Source organism: Canis lupus, chromosome 13 (assembly GCF_048164855.1).
Source record: "Canis lupus baileyi chromosome 13, mCanLup2.hap1, whole genome shotgun sequence".
Taxonomy (NCBI): Eukaryota; Metazoa; Chordata; class Mammalia; order Carnivora; family Canidae; genus Canis; species Canis lupus.
In genome coordinates this window covers 24,186,007-24,207,591 of record NC_132850.1, presented here as the reverse complement: position 1 = coordinate 24,207,591, position 21,585 = coordinate 24,186,007, and the positions used below count along the sequence as shown (strand labels likewise).

The following is a 21,585-nucleotide window of genomic DNA, read 5'->3' as shown; positions in this document are numbered from 1 at the left end:
AATCATCCCTCTGAAAGTTGGCCTTTATGCCCTTCTTCACCCCTGCCCTAAAGTATCCGACACTATAACCCACATAATGCAGCATATACACATAAAACATTTCTGTTTGCATAGATAGAAGGTAATTCACACAAATGTGAATCCTTTCAATTCACTTCATGCTGTAGATCATCTTCTTTTATTTACTTTTTTTTTGCTCTATAAAACAAAGACTATATTCTTGCCCAAATTCATTGACAAACACAAACATAATTAACTTATTTTCTATAGTTCCACACTATATATACTTTGGGAATGTTTTTATTGAATTAAGGTTATAATAATACATGTGATGCAGTAGGTATGGTAAATAAGCCAAAAATATGTGGTTAAAAAATATCTAAAGGAAGTATGTATTGGAGTTTGTAAATTTAAGAAAAGAAGTATTAAAAATGAAAAGTGATACTATGGTATGCTTCATTATTTTTACTTCTTTGTGGTACAGCCTGACATTTAAGTGAGATAATAAATGAAAAGTTAGGTGCTCTACTCAAATTGCTTTGTACAAAGAAGTCATTTGTAAACCTGTTGAATGAAGATATGTAGGTTTTGATTCAGTAGGTTGAGACAGATGTTAAAGTTATATATATTTCTAATAAACTCCCAGGTATTGAGGAACTATAAATTGCATTTTCTGAACAATAAGATAATTTTTTTATTATTGCTTAAATTATGAATTAGTTGTACTTTGTTTCCTATTTTTTCTCTTATTCGCAAAAGGCAAAACAGATGGAGCACTCATGACTTCCCATAACTATATTTCTTTAATCTTTACAAAAATTCTATAAAGAAGTCATTATTCCTATTACTGTTTTTTCTTTTTTTTTATTTCAAGTTTTTATTTAAATTCCAGTTACTACATACAGTGTAATATTAGTTTCAGGAGTAGAATTTATTGTTTTTTTAGATAAAGAAACCGAGGTACATTTTTGAGGCAACTGCCCAGAAACAAACCATAGAGCCAAGATTAGAACCCAGATCAGTTCATTCTCTTAACCACTCTCCCTCTAATAGACCTTCTACAATGTTGGTTCATCTAATGGGAGGTGCAACAAGAATCCTACGAGAATATTTTACTTATATATAAATATAAATACATTTTATGTTTTATTTATATTTACATATATAAATAAAATATTTTGATTTTATAAACTAAATGTATTTTATTTTTATTTTATATATCTTATAAAATAAGATATATAGTGAGTGAAGGAAGAAATGAAGCTATGCAGATATATAGATATAATGTAGAGAAAAACATATACATATGAATACAAATTATTAATAACAGTGTTCTAATGATTCCATGATAATCATAAAGAACTGGTAGGAAAAGCTACCTGAAGGTTTAGGGTGAACTCTATGTTGCTTAAAAGATGGTATTGTGACCCATATAATTCTATTTGAAAGTTTCAAGACGTGCTACAAAAACACATTTTTGAAATAAATTGTGTCTGTATGTACATAAACACACACAGATAATTTAAAATTAGGATGTAAAATGCTTAGCTTTAGTAATTATTACGTGAAATGCATGTGAATTTCAAACACGTCAATAGTTACTTCTGCCCCTTGCCTTTGAAATTTGCTTTTCCGTTTTCCACTTACAAGCACACTTAAACAGCTTCCCTTTAGGTACAATTATCTCTACATATCACTGCTCTCTTGCTTTTAACATGCATTTTCCCTTCCCTTTATTTTATTTTTGCATTTCTGCTATTGTTGGGAAAAATTTTTTGTTACCTACATATTTTCATAGTGTTTGTTGAATTATAATAGGAAATAAGCAATTTCATTTCTTTAAATGTTATTTTGTATTGTCATGTCTCACACAATCCTGCAAAAAGATATGAGAAATCTAGTGTGCACAGGGGGTGCAGTAGTTTTGAATGCTGAGTTTGTAAACTGACTTTGTAAAATAGGTGAGTAATTAAAAGCAATGAATGCTTACACTGATGTTATACGTATGTCCACCTTTTAGTCCTTCTAACATCGCAATGACAGATGTGTCAGTTTTCTGGATAATACTGAGGTTATGAATCTGGACAGCAGTAGGATCATCTTCTCGGTAAACCAGAGCTTGGTAGACTTGAATATTTCCATTGGGTTGAGAAGGAGGAAGAAATGTTAACTGAAATTTTGTAACTTCGTCTGGTATCTTCTGAAATGTCATGTTGTTAGGTGGATCCTTGGGAACTAAAATGAAATATTAACCAATTAATTTTTAAAAATTTGTGTTCCTCTTTTTAATCTCCCTATAAAATTATTTGATTCAAATTTCTGCTTATAAAATGTTCTCCACAAATTATTTAAACTGTATATGTTATGAAAGCAAGCAAAAATGGCTGATATATGTAGAATAATTGACATCTATAGGTCACAGAAATCATAATGGGGATTCAGTTAGTTTGGTTGTTTATTTTGACTTTTACACTTATTTTTATGAATCCATTTTATAAATGCATAGAATGCATTTCTATGGCTTTTTTGTACTGTTTATTTAAAGATAACATAGACTCACAGGAATTTGCAAAAAATGGTACATACAGTCCATGGAACATTCCCCCTGCTTTTACCAGTGGTGACAACTTACCTAACTATAGTTTAATATCAAACCTGGATATTGACATTGGTACAATACTGTTAATTAGATTACAGACCTTATTCAGATTTCATCATTTTTTCATGCTTTTATAAATGTGTGCAGTCCTATATAATTTTATTCCATGTAAAGAACTCCTGCAATCATCACCAGAAATAAGGTACAAAACTATTCTATTTTCATAAAGAAACTTCCTCTGCTATCCTCTGGCATTTGCACCTTGTAGATCCCCACAACACTAGGAGTTGTCCTCCACAGTTCTGTCATTTTAAGGAAAAACAAAACAAAACAAAACAAAACAGCATAATGCTTGAGGTATGTAGCAACGGTTCATACTTTTTTTCTTTTCTTTTTTATTACTGAGTAGCGCTCCATTTTGTGGATACACCAAAGTTTGTTTAATCATAGAAAAACATTTGGGTTGTTTCCAATTTTTTTTTGTTATTACTAACAAAACTGCTATTAACATTCATTTACAGCTGTTTGTGTGAACATAAATTTTTGAGTCTCTGTGATAATTGCCCAAGAGTATGACTGCTAGGTCATGTGCTCTACGTACATGTTTAGTTTCATAAAAGGCTGTCAACTACTTTTCAGTGTGGCTATACTCATTTGCATTCCACTACCAACATATCAAAAGTCCGGTCTCGTTGTATCTTTGCCAGCATTTGGCATCATCACTATTTCATAATTATTATTTTATTTGTTCTAGTAGATGCATAGTGATACCTCATTGCAGTTCTAATTTGCATTTCCTTAATAGCTAATGATGCTGAAAAGGCATGTTATCATGAGTTTATTTGCCCACTGTATCTCCCCCATGATGAAAGGTCTAGTCATGTCTTTGGCCGATTTCTAATTGGATTTTTTTAAATGTTGAGTTGTGATAATTCTTTATATATTCTACATACTCCATGTTATTCTTGAAAAATAAAAATTAGCCTAATATACAACAGCTAAGTATCAGTGCATTATCATGAAAGAAAATGATATACATGGGAATCAAACTAATTTATGGATATAGGAACTAGTTCTTGATGTACTACATAATTAATGTTCTTTATATAAATGACTAATTGCATGAATATATCTATTTTGTTGAAATTGAAATGGATATATTTCCATACTAAGTAAAGGAATTTCCATGAAGAAGGCCGTTAATATTAGGCAGTCAAAGGTTTGGATGCTCAAGTTTTAGTATCTTTATTTATTATTTATTTATTATCTTGCAAATATCTTTATAGATAGCACCCTGTGGCAAGCAAAAAATTAAGTAAATAAATAACAGTGAGAAAAAAAGAGGAACACATAAATATGTTATAATGCTAAATATCACATATTAAGTGGAAAAACCCATAGCTAAAGTGAAAGTTAAATTGGCTCAAGACATATTTTCACATTTGTTGTTATACATTTCAATGCTATAAAGATATTAATTATTAAATAATTATTTTATCTAAAACTCAGATCAGGTTTAAGGTTGGATAAGTGAAATAATTCTCTGAATTCTGGAAAGAATTTCTTATTCTCTAAATATCTTTGGTTTTATATGTACAATTCTACTCTTAGAGATTTAGTAAAAATTTATTTAACAATGATATCTTTGGGAGAGGTAGCACATTAAGATTTGACAATCAGTGTTTTATGGTATGAGCGTGAATAAATTCAGCAGCATCTTTCCTCACAGGGAGGATGCTGGAGAAGTATAAAAGGTATCATAAGAAAATAAATATCTGGGATATATATGGCAGTAAAATGGAAACAAATGAAATTTTAGGGTGCTGAGGATAAGATGTTATCTTTTAATGTAGAACCATAACTTTATAGACAATAGAGTATATAATATAATGAAAAAACTAGCTAAAAAAACATTTTTTACCTCCTATACTTACCTTACAGATAGCAACAAATAAACTATAGCAACACATCCCTTCATGTGCTCTTTCCAAAGATATATCTGGTGGCAAAGAACATCAGGTGTCTGAAGGAGGATAGGGCAAGCAAGTTCTGGGAAGCTGACTTTCCACACTTAATTCCTATTGGTTACAAACTTATTATTCATTCAGACCCTGTTCGTAGGCACTTGAGAAAATCTGTATGGATTCTGACATTTATTAAATAGGTTATATAATAAAACATGCCATTTGATTAGGTGAGGAAAACAGGTATGGTAAGCATGACCTGGATTCTAATTTTGAATTCCATATAACATAATGACAGATTATTATTACTTTAATGTGCATTTAAGTCATGGACAGAAATATTAAAATGGAATTTTACATACAGCATTATTGGCCACAGGCCATTTGAAAAACCATCCTTTCGGCAAGGTAACTCAATTTCTCAAATACTTAGTGTTTAAATAAACACACAAAATACAATTAGGATATTATTATGAACTAATTTGTTTCTGTATTTCCAAGAATTGATTATTCTACATAATTCCACTTGGCCTAAAAAAATATAAATAGAAAACTTCACTTTTGTCAGTTATGGTGAGTCACTGAATTTTATACTTTATACACTTAAAAAATTTCCTATAACACATACCCTATTCTAGGGGGTGTTGTGAGAAATCCTAAGAAAGACACTTAAATCTCAGCCAATTTTTAGCAATGATGGAAAATATGCCTTACCTGATTCTAAAGTAGTAACAATCATTTCAGCACTTGACTTTCCATCTACATATGCAGTACTCAAGTCTCCAGTGAATGCTGTGATCATCACAGAATACCTTGTGAATATTTTCAAATCTTTAATTTCTATGGTCTTATTTTCCTCATTTGACTTGATGAAGGAAACATTAAATTCATCACTATCTACCTATAGGAAAAAATAGTTAGTGATTAAAGGAAGCCACAGTTGAGATCCAAATCACCAAAATATAATAATACAAAGCTACCTGTGGTGTATCTAACTAGCCAAGTTTTAATTTTTTTTTTCTTATAGTCCGATTGTCCTGGGAAATCTCAGGTGCCACTTTAACAGTCTACTTATAAGCAGTTATTTCAACAAGTGAAAGTAAAAGAAAAAAAATCAACCAATCAACCACAGTCAATCCATCTAATGAACAAGCAACTATTATATCTGTGTCAGTGGAACTCTACTTTTTACTCCAACGTTTTATAGGATAAACAATACAGGTTTTGGTAATCAATCATTAAGGGTTCAAATACCAACCTGGTCATGTAATAGTTCCTATAGCATCTGACAGGTCACTTATGTTCTCTGTGTCTTACTTTCTGTGTATGTAAAATTGGAGTAATAATATCTATTTAGAGTGTTCTGTGAAATTTAAAAAAACAGATCTGAAGTAGCTGGCACAGAGATTTTGATATTTTTTCGCCATGAGCAACAAAAAGGAAACACATTTTGTAACATAACTCAGGATGTATGAGTGTTCAAAAGAAGTGTTCACACATACTTCTTTTAACTTAAAATCTTAAAAACAATTTTCAGGAATGCAACTTGTTTCTGAAATGCATTTTGATATTTTCTACTTTTAAACTTTGTTCCAGTTCATTTAAAAAATTTTGGTCATTATTGCAGTTCGAAAAACTCCAGTCTAGCACTATGCATGGCACTGGATAAGGACTCAATTAACTGTGGACATTATAATTATTAGATGTGCAAAAATGAGTATCTTTGGGTATATTAAATACAATTGTATAGTGTGTTCAAACATAATCTGCATTTGATGGAGAGTCTGGCCTATTCACTGCAGGGATTAAACATAACTAAAGTTTCTAGCAATGAAAAGAATGGTTTTTCCCAAGATGAACATCCAAAAATTTGAAATCCTAGTATGCATGCCACTCTCAGGAATCCAAACTGAAATGCTTAAATCCAGATTATGTACACTGTTCGCACTACTAAGTTAATTTTCCACTTGACCCTCCCATGTAACTCTGAAAGATTTTTTGTTCAAAATATTCTTCAAATGCTCTTTTCTAAGAGCTTTTTTAACTTAAAGAAGGTGTTGCTATGAGAGACACAGCAAAAGGCTGATAAATAACATGAGCATTGCAAAGTCAAATAGATTTTTCCCACCTTAGAGCATTGAAGGCAGTTGCCTCCTGTCTCCAAAGTGGCAGAAAAACAAATCGGTGTAGGAATACTATTGACCAAGTGCATGTCCTCACTGACAGAAAGTGTGTGTGATTCAGGTAGCTGTCAGCATTTAAACATCACACAAAATCTAGCTTTTTAAATTTTCCTTAAGACTAGGCTTATATTCATGCTGGGTAATAATTATCTAGAGATGAGTAGTTGACTTCTATAATGGGGCACGAGTCTCCAATTCATCACTGTTTCACCCAGTTGGCTTCATTTTGACTGTTCATTTATGTTACTTGACTGACCACTATACCCATTTGAATTCTGCTTTTGTAGAGTTGAGGTGAATTCCTCAACATTCCATAGTTATTTAGTAGCAGAGACAGGATTTTCTCCCAAGTCTTTCAAGAATCCAGAACTCTCTAAACTACTACACTTGGCCTGATCTTACAAAGTAAAATTAAATTATTTTAAATGTCTTCCATTAAAAGAATGCATACTAAATATTGAGTTGTAAAAATATGACTTAACATGCCCATGTATCTTAAAAAAAATTACTTAAAGTTACTAAAATCCAAAAAGTATGTTGGGTCCTCAAATATAGAATGTACCAAAATTCATTATCTTTCTTCACTAAACCTACTCTGTCATTGTTAATCATTATTTGTCCAATTACCCAAGACAGAAACTTCGGATCTTTTTGATTCATTATTTCTCTTCCATCAATTCCAAGCTTGTTTGATCATCTTTTATTATTATGAAACATGTCCCATCATTTTTGCAGTATGGTGGTTTTATAAGACTTTGATTCTATTTTTTCTCCTTTTCCTGCCCCATACGCACCCTTCCCACCTGGTACACCTCTATTCGTTCCTCAAGTCCCACAACCAATTTAACCTGCTCTGTGAAGTGTCCTCTGCATCATTATGACCCTCAGAAGAGGAACCTGAATTACTTTGCTAGTTTATATTCCAAAAAACTGCATAACTCATACTCTGTAATTAGCTGTTTAGATGTCTTTCACTAGAGTGTGAGCTACTTATGCTTTGCATCCTTGTTTTGGTGAATAGAAACAATATTTGTTACTTTGACAAAAATAAAGGGAACAATGAACAAAGGACTACAAAAATGCATGAATTTCTGGTAGTATCACCCAGGGCGTGATATCTGTGCCCATATATCTTTAAGATGGTCAAGTTTTGCTTGAGGCTCTCAGGAAAAGAGTTTTATGTCCCCATGTCTGGTATTTGGCAAAGGCCAGGCTATAGCATAAGTCCTAAATCCAATGATATGTGTTCTTCTCTGGCCTAGGCGTTGTTGATTCTTGACAGCATATAATTCTATATCCATGAAATGAGCTGCAGATAAGCTCTAAAAAGACAATGACCACATCAGACTTGTTCTAGGTACCCAGCACCTAGTACAATGCTGGCTGTGACCCAAAAGGTTTGGATGAGCATATATTTCAACTTGGCAGATTTTATTTGCTGCTTGGTGTTTTTTCCTTTCTTCTATCACACCACTGTTTGCTGATTATAGCCAAGTATTAATTATTTGAGAAGCTATCAACTTTGTGCCTCCATTGCCCTTTATGTAAAATGAAGATAATATATTTACATTAAAATGTTAGATAAGATAAGGTAATGCTATGGAGAGGCTACTTTGTAACTGATATAAAATAAGCAATTACCATGTTAGTCACCCTTCTCTCTTTCCCTTGCCCATTTTTAATCTCTATAACAATACTAAAAGAATGAGGTTATAAATCACCTTTTAAAAATATTTTATTTTACCTTCCTTTAAGCATAAATTTCAAGAGAAAACTATTTTTATTAATAAGTCTTTGACAGAAACACAGTATTATCATTTTACAATTTGCTTTTAATACATATTCCCAGAGCATTTGTCATGCGTGTTGATTACTTTTAGCTAATTATGAACTAAAAGTCTTCACAAATATGCTCTAAAAAGGAACATAAACAGAAGACTAAATGGGAGTACAAACCTACCAATAAGCCTTTAAATTTTCATTTTAATCTCAACATGTCTTTTGAGATAGAAGCACCTCCATTTTAGAAATAACATAAAGGGATCCCTGGGTGGCGCAGCGGTTTGGCGCCTGCCTTTGGCCCAGGGCGCGATCCTGGAGACCCGGGATCGAATCCCATGTCGGGCTCCCGGTGCATGGAGTCTGCTTCTCCCTCTGCCTATGTCTCTGCCTCTCTCGCTCTCTCTGTGACTATCATAAATAAAAAAAATAAAAAAAAAAAAGATTAGAAATAACATAAAGACATAATAAAATTATAAATGCTAAACAAAAGATAGGTAGAGACAGCAAGGCAGGGGAAGGAGAATTCACCATAAGTTATCTGACTCCATGCATTACATGCCATGAGAACAGAGTGTCATCAGGCCGAGTCAAACCCAAGCAGGGCACTAATGAGTTTTTTCCAAACCTAATCCTAGCTAGCAACTCGGCATTATTTACGTTGTTGAGCACCCTACCCTGTTTTAGTGAAAAGCTGGACTCTCATGCTTGGGTTTCCCTCTGTCTGGATGGCCACTCCAGTTTGGTCTCCTCACAGGCCTCTTATTTAAATGTTTGGACTCCTCAGGATTCATTCATTCAATCCTCAGGTTAGTTCTTACAAAAGGGGCCCTTACACTACATGCTATATATTTAATCTCATCCCTTCCTCTCATTTCAACTATCCTCTAAATACCCACACTTGCTCAATCTGCAAATTCAGATTTCCTCTCCTGAGCTGCAGACCTGTATATAATAGTGTTAAGGGAGTGTCTTCACCTGGAGGACTCCCAGGCATCCCAAGCTCAATGCATCTAATACTGAATTCATTCCTCTCCTTTACAAATTTCTTTCTCCTCCCAATTTTCCAAATCATATATCTTAAAGCCATCCTCGATTATTCCTTTCACTCACCATCCCTGGTTTTTTCCACCAAATCCTGTAGATTTAAATTATTTTTCATTCTGTTCCCTTGCTACATTTCCTCTGTCCTTATCTTTTCTTTCCCACTTACACACAGTTTCTTGTTCCCTTGCCTAATTTTGCAATAAGACTGCTCTATCCTCTGCAGTGCAATGAAGCTGATCCTATAAAATAGAAATCTATATCCGAACACTGCTTTAATTCCTCAGTGGACACTCCACTGGTCTTAATCATAAAACCCAAACTCTGTTACATGTTATACAGTCTGCCTCCTAATCCAGCTTCTCTCAGCACTTTTCTCAAATGCTTTTATCAAGGATTCCTGAACTGCTTACTTTTTCGTGAATGAATCTTCCTTTTCACACTTTTATTATCATTTCTTTTTCGTGTTCTGCTTCCAGTATTTTTCAAAATTAAGCTCTGATGTTACGTGATTTGGGAGCTATTTCTCCTAATGCCTTCTCCCTTCGCTTGTATTATGATTTTTTTTACTGTATTTATTATTATTTTTAAAAATACGCAATGCTTTATGAATTTGAATGTCATCCCTGTATAGAAGCCATGCTGATCTTCTCTGTATCATTTCAATTTCAGTATATATGGTGCTGAAGCAAATACTTTTTTACTGTATTTTAAATCAATGTATGATCAATTTTTTTTAAAGATTTTATTTATTTATTCATGAAAGACACACAGAGAGAGAGAAGAGGCAGAGACACAGGCAGAGGGAGAGGAAGAAGCAGGTTCCATGCAGGGAGTCCGAAGCGGAACTCGATCCCAGGACCCCCGGGATCATGCCCTGGGCTGAAGGCAGGCAGTAAACCGCTGAGCCACCCAGGGATCCCCTGATCATCAACTTAACCACTTGTTTATATACATTATCTATACCCTGGGGATAAATATAATGATGATCAGGCTAATAATACTTTACTTACATTTATTGAGCCTTACTTACACTTACGGAGCCTTACTTAAGCAATGTTTAAAGTTCTTTATGCTTATTTTCTAATTTCGTCTTCACAAAATCTGTACCCTGGGTACTATTATTAATCTTTGTTTTACAGATGTGGATACTGAAACACACACAGGTTAAGTAAGTTGTTTGAGATCAAATAGAGCTAGGATTAAAATTCAAATTGTCTGGTTCCAAAATGTGTATTCTTAATCACTCTCTATACTGTCTTTTGCAGAAGGTAAGACACACCTTACCGATTTGACATCAATTAGATAGAATGTTGGTCCAGTAATGGTGGCAGGTTCACTCCAGCTGATGTTGATGCTAAAAGGTGATGTTGCTACTACATACACACTTTCAGGAGGACCATCTGGAGCTGTGAAAATAGAAAATTAATTACCCTGGGACATCTGATTTAGTCTTTGCTATATATTATAATAATAGAAAAGGTCATGAGAAAAGGATAGTGATAATGAATTAATTATACATTAATTTATAGCTCACAGCATGCAAAAGCATTGGCAAATCAAAAGATGCAATTCCTTGCAAAATACTTGCTATATATAAGAAACTTCCACATAAGAAATTAATGATCATAAATATATTATTTTTAAACTCGAAGTAATATTTTGAAATGAAAGCATTACTATTGCAAAACAAATCTTTTTGAATAAGTGTTTTTATTTAAAAATAGATTACCTAGTAATGTTGTTTTAGGAAAACCTGCAGAAACATGTTTGACTACAAAAAAATGAAACTGGTACAAGGGAATTATATTTAAAATTGGATTGCTTTTATTGTTTTCACCGAGGGAGTAACATAGGAAATAGGTTATACAACTTCTATCATCACAAATATAAACATTACCTGAATTCATTACGATTCCAAACAAATTCTATTTGTTCTATTTTTATAACTGTTTTTTTTTTTTATCAAGAGTGCAAAACAAGAGATAATATTTTAGGGAACAGACTGCTGAAAACCCCTATGTAATTTTCAATTTGTGAAACTGCTAGAAACTAGAAGAGTTTATAGTATGTTAAGAAGGATTTAGTCACCCGTTGATTTGACATACATTGAACTAGGAACAGTGCTACTCTCTAGGTACCTCTCTGTCCTTCTATGGACCCTAGGCAATCCTAGGGGCATTAAATACTGGGAAATAAGTATTTCCCAGATTTTCTAATTTTTAAATCCACATTAGCAAACACTACTGAACAAATATTAATCCACAGATCCTGAGAAGGTATAAAAAAGACAAAATATTCCTTTCCTCAAATAACTTATAAGAGCAACAAATTGTATTATCTTAGTCAAACAAAATTTCTGGACCTCAGTTTCCTCCTCATATACATATTTCATAGTGTTTTTTCAAAAAAACATGAAAACATGAATTCACTATGTGTGAAAATGGCCCTTTAGTTTACAGTTTGGCCCATCATTGTCAATTAATACAATGTATTATAATAAGGGGCTAACTTAAGAAAGGACTATTAAAAATACAAAGGATCTACTGTGAGAGAGCAAAGGGCAAAGTGGTGAATACAGATGGGGTAGGGAGTCTAGGTAAAGATGCACAGAGGAGATGGACTTGAATAGGCTTTGAAAGATGGGAAGGATTTCAATAATCAGAGGAGCAGGTTTAGGGGCACTTCTTTGCTAAGAGGATCACAAGCAAAGCCACAAAGACATAAAGAGCAGAGTGCGGAGACAGAATTTTATCACTGTAGAAGTGCTTTCCTTGGTAATCTTATGTTTATTATTTTATACATTCAAAATATTGTTCTAGGAAGGGGTCCACACACTTCATCAGACTGGCAAAGGAATCCATGGTACAAAGAAGATTTAGAATCCCTAAATTCAAGGAATACAGATATCACAGAGGGGTTGGTGTTCATATAGTAAGGAACAGGCTCAGATGGTCTTTTGGAAACTAAGGTTATTCTGTTAAAGCATTTGAAACTAATTCTTTAAGTAACAGAATGTCCCTGAAGGTTTTTTAAAAAGGAATTATTTTCCTAATGATTTAGGAAGAAAGTTCCAGTAGTTATAAAATAGACAAGTGCTTTGAAGCACTGAGTCCAAGGAACCTATTTCCAAAAAGCCAGATGAGATATGATGAGATCTTAAATTAGATTAGTAACACTAGGTATAGATAGGAGGAGAAGAATCCTGGAGTCATTTAGAAAATTCAATTAAAAAAAAACTTGAGGCTGATAATATGTGGGTAAAAACTGACATTGAGGATGTAGAAAAAGCTAATTCACATGTTAATACCAGGAGAATGTTGATAGAATTCAAACCAATAGCATATTCAGGGCAGATACTACTTTTGGTAGGGATAAGGCTTAGGAAGGAGATAATAATTTTGGATTTGTACTCATTGAGTATGAGATACTCACAAGAACTGAGAATGCCTACGTGACAATTTGAGAGATAAGCCTAGAACTAGGAAGATAGGGCCAGGATGAAAAAGAATTTCTATCAAAAATTTCAGATAGTTTCTTACAAATTGAGAGCATAAATAGAGCAAAACATATCTGATTCAAGTGAATCACATGCTCTGAAGAGAGCCAAAAGGTTTATTTCACCATCAGATAGTTATTTAAAATGTTAATGGTAGTGACAATTTTTTTAACTATGAGTGTGTTATTGGCACTCATTGGCATTTTCTCTTGGAAAATGTTTCCAAGAGAGATACTATGTGTGGAATATAGGTACCCAATTCGGCCATAAAAATATATATTTAATAGTAGCATTAAAATATTTTAAAACAATATTCAGATGTAACAATAGAGGAATCTACCTATCATGTATAAGGAAGTTTCTGTGGGAAATGCCTTTGAGGTACAAAACCTATAACATGTCTTTCCTATGCAAACCTTTCCTGACCCTTGTGCAATACTCTGAACATTGAGATCTAGTCCATATGGCCCAAGGAGGCATCCAGGAGAGAGTGAAGAGCAGATTCTTCAGGATTCAGAGGTCTGATCATCTGAGAAGTGCTAATAATGATGACAGAATTGGGTACATGATATTTCTGGTAACTAATGTAGAGAGATCATGGAATCCCGGCAAACACACCTGCGTATCCTAAGATTTTCAGTCTTTATTTATTCTAATTTTATGATTCCAGATTTATGAAAGGTGTCTCAAATTGTAGCATAATTCATTTAGATAATTACATATAACAAATGAGAGCTATGAGAGGTCTCCTGCCACTAGCATAATTAATTGCTTTTGGATGCCCTAACAGAATAGTGCACTTCATATTTAATAGTGACAACCCTCTTTCCTTTCCAACTGGATATTCCTTAGAAATGTTATGCCTGCCTTAACAAGTAGCAAAATAACAAATATCATCTCTGAATCTCTCTATTCAGAATGTGAAGCGAGGAGTGGATAGGCCTCAGGACCAGGTACACCACCATTCCTGATCATTACTGCATACTTTCCTCATGGAGAAATTTGCTTTTGCAAAATAGAAGATGGTTTGTAGGTTTTAATGGCCTGTCTTCTGCTGCCTTTGACTTTATAAATGGGGATGGGCTAGAAGTTAAGTACAAATTAATTAAGACATTTGCTGATTAATTAATAGTGTTTTTGTCATTTAACATTTATTAATCTTTTTGCAAAACCTCCCTTTGAGCCTGGTAAGAACCATTATAGAAAGGAACAATTTTCTGACAGGCCACAAATTTAAAGTATTTTAAATTCAAGAAACTATTTTAGGCTCCCTTTCTCTTTAGTTACACTCAAATGTTCTGTTGGCTTTTTGATGAAATCTATATGTACATCTGACCAGCAAATATTGATCGAGCACCTTCTGTGTGTCAGACACTGAGAAGACACAAAGACTACAGAAGCAATGGACACAGTTTAGACCTATCCTTATAGTTTCTAGAATGTAAATGCTCTTCTTCACTCAATAACTACTTATTGAATACCTGTTATATGGTGGGCATTTTTGGAGTGCTGGTGATGGAGAAGAAAATTGAAGAGTTAAAGATCACAGAACCTCTATTTTAGTGGAGGTAGACAAAGAATATATAAGAATTTAGATAAGTTAATACTAATATGTAAGTAAATTATATAATATGTTAGAAAGTGATATGTATCATGAAAAAAATGAAGCAGGATAGTAAGAATAGGGGTGCTGATGCGAATTACTATTTTAAATATGGTGGTCAGGGCATGCTGCTATAATCAGGTGACCTTAAAACAAAGATCTGAAGGAGGTAAAGGAGCATGGCAATGTTTGAAGGAACAGTGTCACAGACAAAACTATGGCTAATACAAAGGCCCTGAGGCAGGATTTTGACTGCTCTATTCGAGGACTAACAAGGACTCCAGTGAGGCCAAAGCCAGGTCAGAATGAGTAGAAGAAATGGGAGCCAGTTTAACGCCAGTATCAGGGTCTTTGTAAGAACTGTTATCATGGGTAAAAAGACAATGAATGCCATAATACATTTTTATGGACTAAAGGGGCCTCTATCGATTTTGACACTTGATATCTAACTCATACTAGAAAGATGGGTCAAACTTAATTAGAGAAAAAGAGGAAATATTATCTCCAGGATCTAATTCATTTACCTCTATAAAATATATCAATTCAATGGCTGTTGGGACTAACCTTTAAACCAAACTTTTAATTAATTAGAATTAATTTAACTCTAGCAGGCAGACAAGACAGTATATTATTGTTGCCGAGATATCACGGTTTACTGAGAATTTTCTGTGACTAAGAAAGTTGATGAGATTTTTCTGGGATTATGTTGATAATAGCCTGTCTTTGGAAATATTTCCAAATTAATATGCCCATGTCCCCTCTGCTCTGTGGTTTGAATCTTTCAGGTCTCCAGTGAGGGCAAATCCAAAACCATTGCCTATAGGAAACCTTGGCTAGTCTCGTAAGTATGCCAGTAGCCTGGCTCAGAAAGCAGTATGAAGCCTTACTTCAATTCTTGTCTTTCATAGGAAAATGTCAACCCTGCAATCATTCCTTAAATACTAGTAATCAAGTCCTCATCAGGGAGCATCTGCTACCCCAAGCAGAGCTGAGAGAAAAATGACATTTAAAGATCATTCATGACACTAACCAATTGGACTACTAAAATTTTCAGTTCTTTACACTAATCAATCATTATAAAAAAGGCAGGGTATTTAGCCCTTCACTGAGCTGTGCTTTAATGCCATTTCTTGAACTTTTTCCAAAGACATATTTTTTTTTTAAGGAAACACTCTAAGCAACATTTGCATTTTCAGCAAATTTGATGAAATTGCCTTTTTTTTTTTTTAATACAAGTGTTTCCTGTGTTGAATCCTTTGTGGAAAATTTCTATTAGAATGTATATATCAATCTGCATTCTTGAAGGATCAGCATATCATGAGATAAGAACTCCTAATCTGAATTAAAAAAAAAAAAGAGTAAACACATATATTACTAAACTGCTTTAGGAATATAGTATATGCATATAACATTATTTCATCTGTATAAAGCAATTAAAGACAATCACTTAATTCACAGATAATTTAAGAGAAATATACAGAACATTAAAATGTTCATCTATTATAAAACAATATCTAGTTATTTTAATAAAAAGTATACTTTTAAGTACATAATATCTGCAAGTTTCTTTTAGGTAGTATTCTTTTGGAAATTATCAAAATGCCAAAAATACATAATAAAATAGGTATTATTTTCTCTTTTATTCCAATGTTTAGTAACCTGCTATTAGAGTCACATAAGGAGGAATGCAAAATTACAATCATAAATGCCAACCACCAAAACCAAGGAAGCTTAAAGCAGTAAAGGTATGGGGAGATGAAAATATGCCAGTAACATATAAGCATCTTTGGGAGACTTTGTTTGTCTCCCCATAAACTGTCACATTCTGATTTAGGATTGTTTGTGAAATGAATCTAGTCAGTAATGGGCCAAGATATCACTATACCCTTTCTCTTATAAATCACAGCAATTTACTCAGTAGGAATGATCTATCTTTATTCTCTCATTCCCCATAATCCAATCACTTCCTCTCATAAGCACTTTTCCCCTGGTTTTCACAATAATGCATTTTCTGTAACTAACAACCATCATTTCCTGATTATCATGCTTCTATCCTTGCACAGGAATGTGGGTCTTATGTGGGTCAGGGTCATCTTTCCCATCCATCTGTGTCCCCATGCTAAGTGTGTTAGCTGAAAGGTGAGTCTGGATAGACCATCATTTTGCCTTGTACATATAAGTTTTAATGCCCCCAAGTCTATGCCAGTTTGATTAAGAACCATATATTTTGGTGTGTCTAATACTATATGTTCAGAATAAGCACATTCAAAGACTTATTAGTAGCTTTGCCTTCTACAGATCCCTGAGAATTTAATGATGAAAAATGTAGAAAATACTGTATAGTCTTTTAGTGCGCCATGCTATCATGACTTTCATAAAAGAATAAACATAAATAAATGTTTTGACAACTCACAAGACAGAAAATCTTGAGCTCTGCACACATGTGATTTAAATATCTATATCTATTTGGATATAAGTTTAACTTAAAGCTTATTTCAAGGGGCTATCCTTCAGGGTATTTTGTTTTCAGGATTTGGTAGCGTGGACGACCACATTCCTAGCTACTGTCATCACTACATGAAGCACTCCATTCTTTCTCAGCTTATGCAGTATTAGCCCATAGGACTGTGAGTTGGCTTTGATTCAGCACACCTGGAAGAATTAGCTTTCAGTTTTAGATGTCTCTCAGGACTAGAGTAAATTTAATTGGCTGGGTGGTTTGAGTGGATTCCTTGCATTTTAAATAATTCAACTCATCAAGAGACCTGAAGAAGTTCAGCAATTAGATTAACCATATGCATGCAGGCCAAGAGCATCCTAGGACATAGCCTACTGGTTACAATACTACACTAATCAGCTCTCTTTCCCTGGTAAGCCCAGGGATCTCACTGCCTAGTATGTTATGCTATGGTTGGTGTATAAAATATTTCCTACTATTCTACAGGATCTTAATTTTGTCTCAGAGTTAATTTTCCAACAGCAAGATGGCATCACAAAGGCATCATATGCCTAAGAATGTCTAATCAGACTGATGAGTACTGAGTATGATTCAGGGATGTCCACAGTATTAGACCTCACTGAATGACCATTTTCTGTGATGTGTAATGAGTAATTTTCTGAGTCATTTCAGTCTGGTTTAACTTGAGAAAAACAAAACAAAACAAAAACAAAATACAAAAAACTCTCAGTTCCAACACTAGCCATGCGAGTTAAGAATAAAAATATTCTAATATTAGTACTATTGCTTTTAGGATCCGATTAATACGTCTTTTTCTAGAATAGCATCGTGTTTATAAAATAACGTTCTATAGTGGTGGTTCTCAAAATGGGTCTCCACACAAGCAGCATTAATACTCCCTGGGAAGTTGTTAGAAAAGCAAATTCTGAAGTCACACCCCAGATTTAACTAAACCAGAAGACTGAGTAGGGATTAAATTACTGCTTCTGTGAGGGCTACTGAAGCAGTGGAGGTGGGCTTGGGTGCTTGTGGTGATAACATGGAAATGTGCATCCAGCCAACACATACTCCACACACTAGTCTCCTCCTACCTTCCACTTCTTTTAATACTGGGTAAACCATGAAGAGGTTTCTCCCTACTGTCACTCCCTCTCATTCCCAAAGTTCCTACGGTAATAACAGGCCATGTGTTCTATAAGAACACAGAAGTTCTGTGAAGAAACCACCTGGAATAATACAGATAAGGCCATCACCATATCAGATAGGGTTATCACCACAATAGACTGTTGGGGCCAAGATAATTGTCCCTATTTCATCCTTCCATTCATTGTATGCAGGGTAAAAATAGCTATCAGATATATCAGTAAAGAGAAAAGAAATGAAAGTGTAGTTTGAAGAGAAGTCCCATCCAATCTGTTTAGGAATGGAGATGGTTTAATTATATATTAAGAGCTTGTCTAATATCTCCAGGTCTGTTTTAGTTCTCATTAATAATACCACATAGTGATAATCCTTAACGTTTCCTTTAACTGTTCGGTTCGTAGAGCTTTTGCTGAAAGAGACATTGCATTTGTTTATGCAAATGGGATTTCAAAATATTTTTATTTATATTCTGGGAAACTTGATTAAGGTTTGGCAAAAGGTTTTTTTTTTTTTACACTAAATATTGAGTTGGATACTTTAGTAAACAGTTTGATTTTATATGCTTACTGTTATTTTCTCTAAATTATAATTTAACCTGAGTATCTTCTCTCTGTAATTCTACTTAGCACCTCTCTGGCTTTTTTTTGTTTTGTTTTGTTTGTTTGTTTTCTGTGGTACTTTCATATCACCAGGAGGCTTTGCCCAAGTCCTAAGAGCACAGACTCTGCCCTAGAAATAAATGACGTTCATGAATGAATCAATGTGTGCAAAGTTCTTAGACTAGAAGCAGCACATAACAGTTGATAAGCTTAGCTATTATAGTCATTATTCCTAATGACTCAGCCAAGGGATCTCGATTCAATTACTGTGTCCAACCAATAAGTGCCCTAAACTACCAGGTATAGCAATCATATGCTCTTTTCAGATTTGGGAGTTTCCCATAATCTAATTAGACATTTCCCCACTTCCTTAGTAATCCAGAAGAAAATGGAGCTGAATTTTTGTTGACCCAGGGCCTAATACTGAGGCAGACATGAACTGAGATTAATGACTGAAAATCACAAAGAATTAAGCCTAACTTCATCCTGTCTTTTGGAACCAAGGAAAAAAAAAAAAAAAAAGATTCTCAGGAGTCCAAATAAATTCAATTCACCATGAGATCTGAAGTCTGAGATGAGAAGATGAGAGAATTCATCTGAATATTTGAAAAATAAAATGCAGTTATCTATACTTAGGGGAAAGATATTTTTCTCATTTTTTCCTTATGATAACCAGTCTTTCTATAATATTAATGACAAAAAATAACTGATGATCTTTATAATATCCTTTGATTTTTAGTGGTTTTGCTGAAAAATATGTTCAATGTGCTCATGTAACAGAATTTAAAAATATTTTTATTTAAGCTCTAAAAACTTGTTTAATAACCTGGCAAAAGCTCTTCTGGGTTAAATATATAGTTGAGTGCTCTATTAAATTCTTTAATTTTATATACTTATTATTATGCTATTTAAATTATGATTTCATCCAAATAGCTTCTCTTTGTAATCATATTTAGCAGTGAAAATTTAGACATTGTTCTTTTTTGTTTTCTTCATGGACTAACAATCTACTATGATCCCATCTTGCTATACAAATTTATTAAGTTTATTCTTTCAGTTAATCATTTAGATACCATTAATGCTTCCAAAATATGCACACATTGTTTTCTTTTATTATTTGAAGTATTTCTCAATTTACTACATGCATAGTTCTTTCCTACATGCAGTAATCATACTTCCTACGCTAATGAAAAGGAAACATAAACATAATATAGGCAATACAAAATAGACTGGTTTTGTGAAATAAAGAAGCTGAACATGCTAAACGTGGAAAGTAACTGGGAGAATTTTAATTTTGGTTATAACCATGTAACTATTTGAAAGACAAATTACAGACAAAAAAAATGAAGCAAAGAATTGGGATGAATTTTTTGCAATGGAGAATTTTGGCATTGAAATACTTTCACATTAAGTCAAAATGTCTTTTGAAGTCCAAATGCCATAATCATTTAGTCTTAGATACTGAGTAGGCAGGAGGATGGAAACATACATAAGACATGATAACCTAGTCATCTCTGTTTTTTTAAATTAATCTATTTATTTTAGAGAGAGAAAGAGTGCATGAGTCAGAGGGGCAGAGAGAGGGGGAGAGAGAGAGAGAGAGAGAGAGGGAGAATCTCAAGCAGTCTCCATGTGGAGTGTGGAGCCCAACGTGGGGCTTGATTTCAAGACTCTGAGATCATAATATGTGCTGAAACCAAGAGTCAGAGGCTTAACCAACTATACCACCAGGCCCCCCTGTCCTCTCTACTTTTAAGGAGCTCAGAATTCTACAAAAGAGAGAGAAAAACAATTACAAAGCAAAATGTTCTGTACTTTGGAAACAACTTTCAAGTGGGAGTGGAAAGAGGAACTCATAGAAGGGTTTGCATAAGAAATGCCTGGCGTGAGATATAAAGAAAAGGAAGCTGGAGAAAGAAAAGAAAAGAAAGAAAAGAAAAAAAGAAAAGAAAAGAAAAGAAAAGAAAAGAAAAGAAAAGAAAAGAAAAGAAAAGAAAAGAAAAGAGAAATCAATCACAGATGACCTACCTTATAGAGCTACCAAGAAGTATCATTTTTGCAAAACAGGAAAACAAAACTTAAATCAAAGATTTTATTAAGCAGGGGAATAACATGGTCAGATAGTTGTATTCAGGTAGAGGGTTCAGGTAGAGGGTAGAGGAGGGTAGAGAAAATTAGACCAGAAAGATCATTTAGATATCTTTTGTAATAATCTAGAAAATTAATTTTAAGAGTCTGGATTTAGAGACTCTGAATAGAGGAAAATAAACAAATTCAAGACAGTGCTTAGAAGGTAAATTCAATAGGACTCAGGTGTGGACTTGGGGGAGGAGAATGGAAGACAACTAGAAAGAATTAATGATTCCTAGGAGGCTGGCATGAACAATTAAACAAACAATGGTATGATGCACTGGAACAGGGAACACACAGGCAGGAAAGGTGTGCAGTGGGGCAAGGGCAGTGGTAATACAAGGTCTGATGTGTCTGTGGCAACCTAAGTAGTCATACCAGCAACTTCAATCTACAGGTCTAGAAGAGACATGTCCTCTTGGACTACACATTTGGGAGTCTCAGGCAACTAACTGAGAAGACTTTCAACAGCATCTAACTAATTTCACAGAAGTACAAAACCACTGTGCCTAAAATAAATTATATTCATTTCCTCTGGTGGCAGCAGGTTAGAGCCATTCTAAAAATGCATTGCTACCAAATGG

General features: G+C 33.8%; 1 protein-coding gene and 1 non-coding gene across 5 annotated transcripts in view; both read right to left on the bottom strand.

The window, feature by feature from the left end:
* Nucleotides 1–21,585, bottom strand: part of PTPRQ (protein tyrosine phosphatase receptor type Q) — a 246,273-nt gene that overhangs the window by 59,839 nt on the left and 164,849 nt on the right. For all 4 annotated transcript variants that reach the window (XM_072772894.1, XM_072772895.1, XM_072772896.1 and 1 more), the window contains 3 exons: nucleotides 10,857–10,978; nucleotides 5,278–5,464; nucleotides 1,991–2,235 (listed from right to left, as the gene is read on the bottom strand). In XM_072772894.1, coding sequence (XP_072628995.1) covers nucleotides 1,991–2,235; nucleotides 5,278–5,464; nucleotides 10,857–10,978 — 554 coding nt within the window. The remainder of the gene's footprint in view (nucleotides 1–1,990; nucleotides 2,236–5,277; nucleotides 5,465–10,856; nucleotides 10,979–21,585) is intronic.
* LOC140603312 (U6 spliceosomal RNA) lies at nucleotides 10,159–10,263 on the bottom strand. Its single transcript, XR_012006308.1, has one exon. It is a non-coding gene; the product is annotated as a U6 spliceosomal RNA (small nuclear RNA).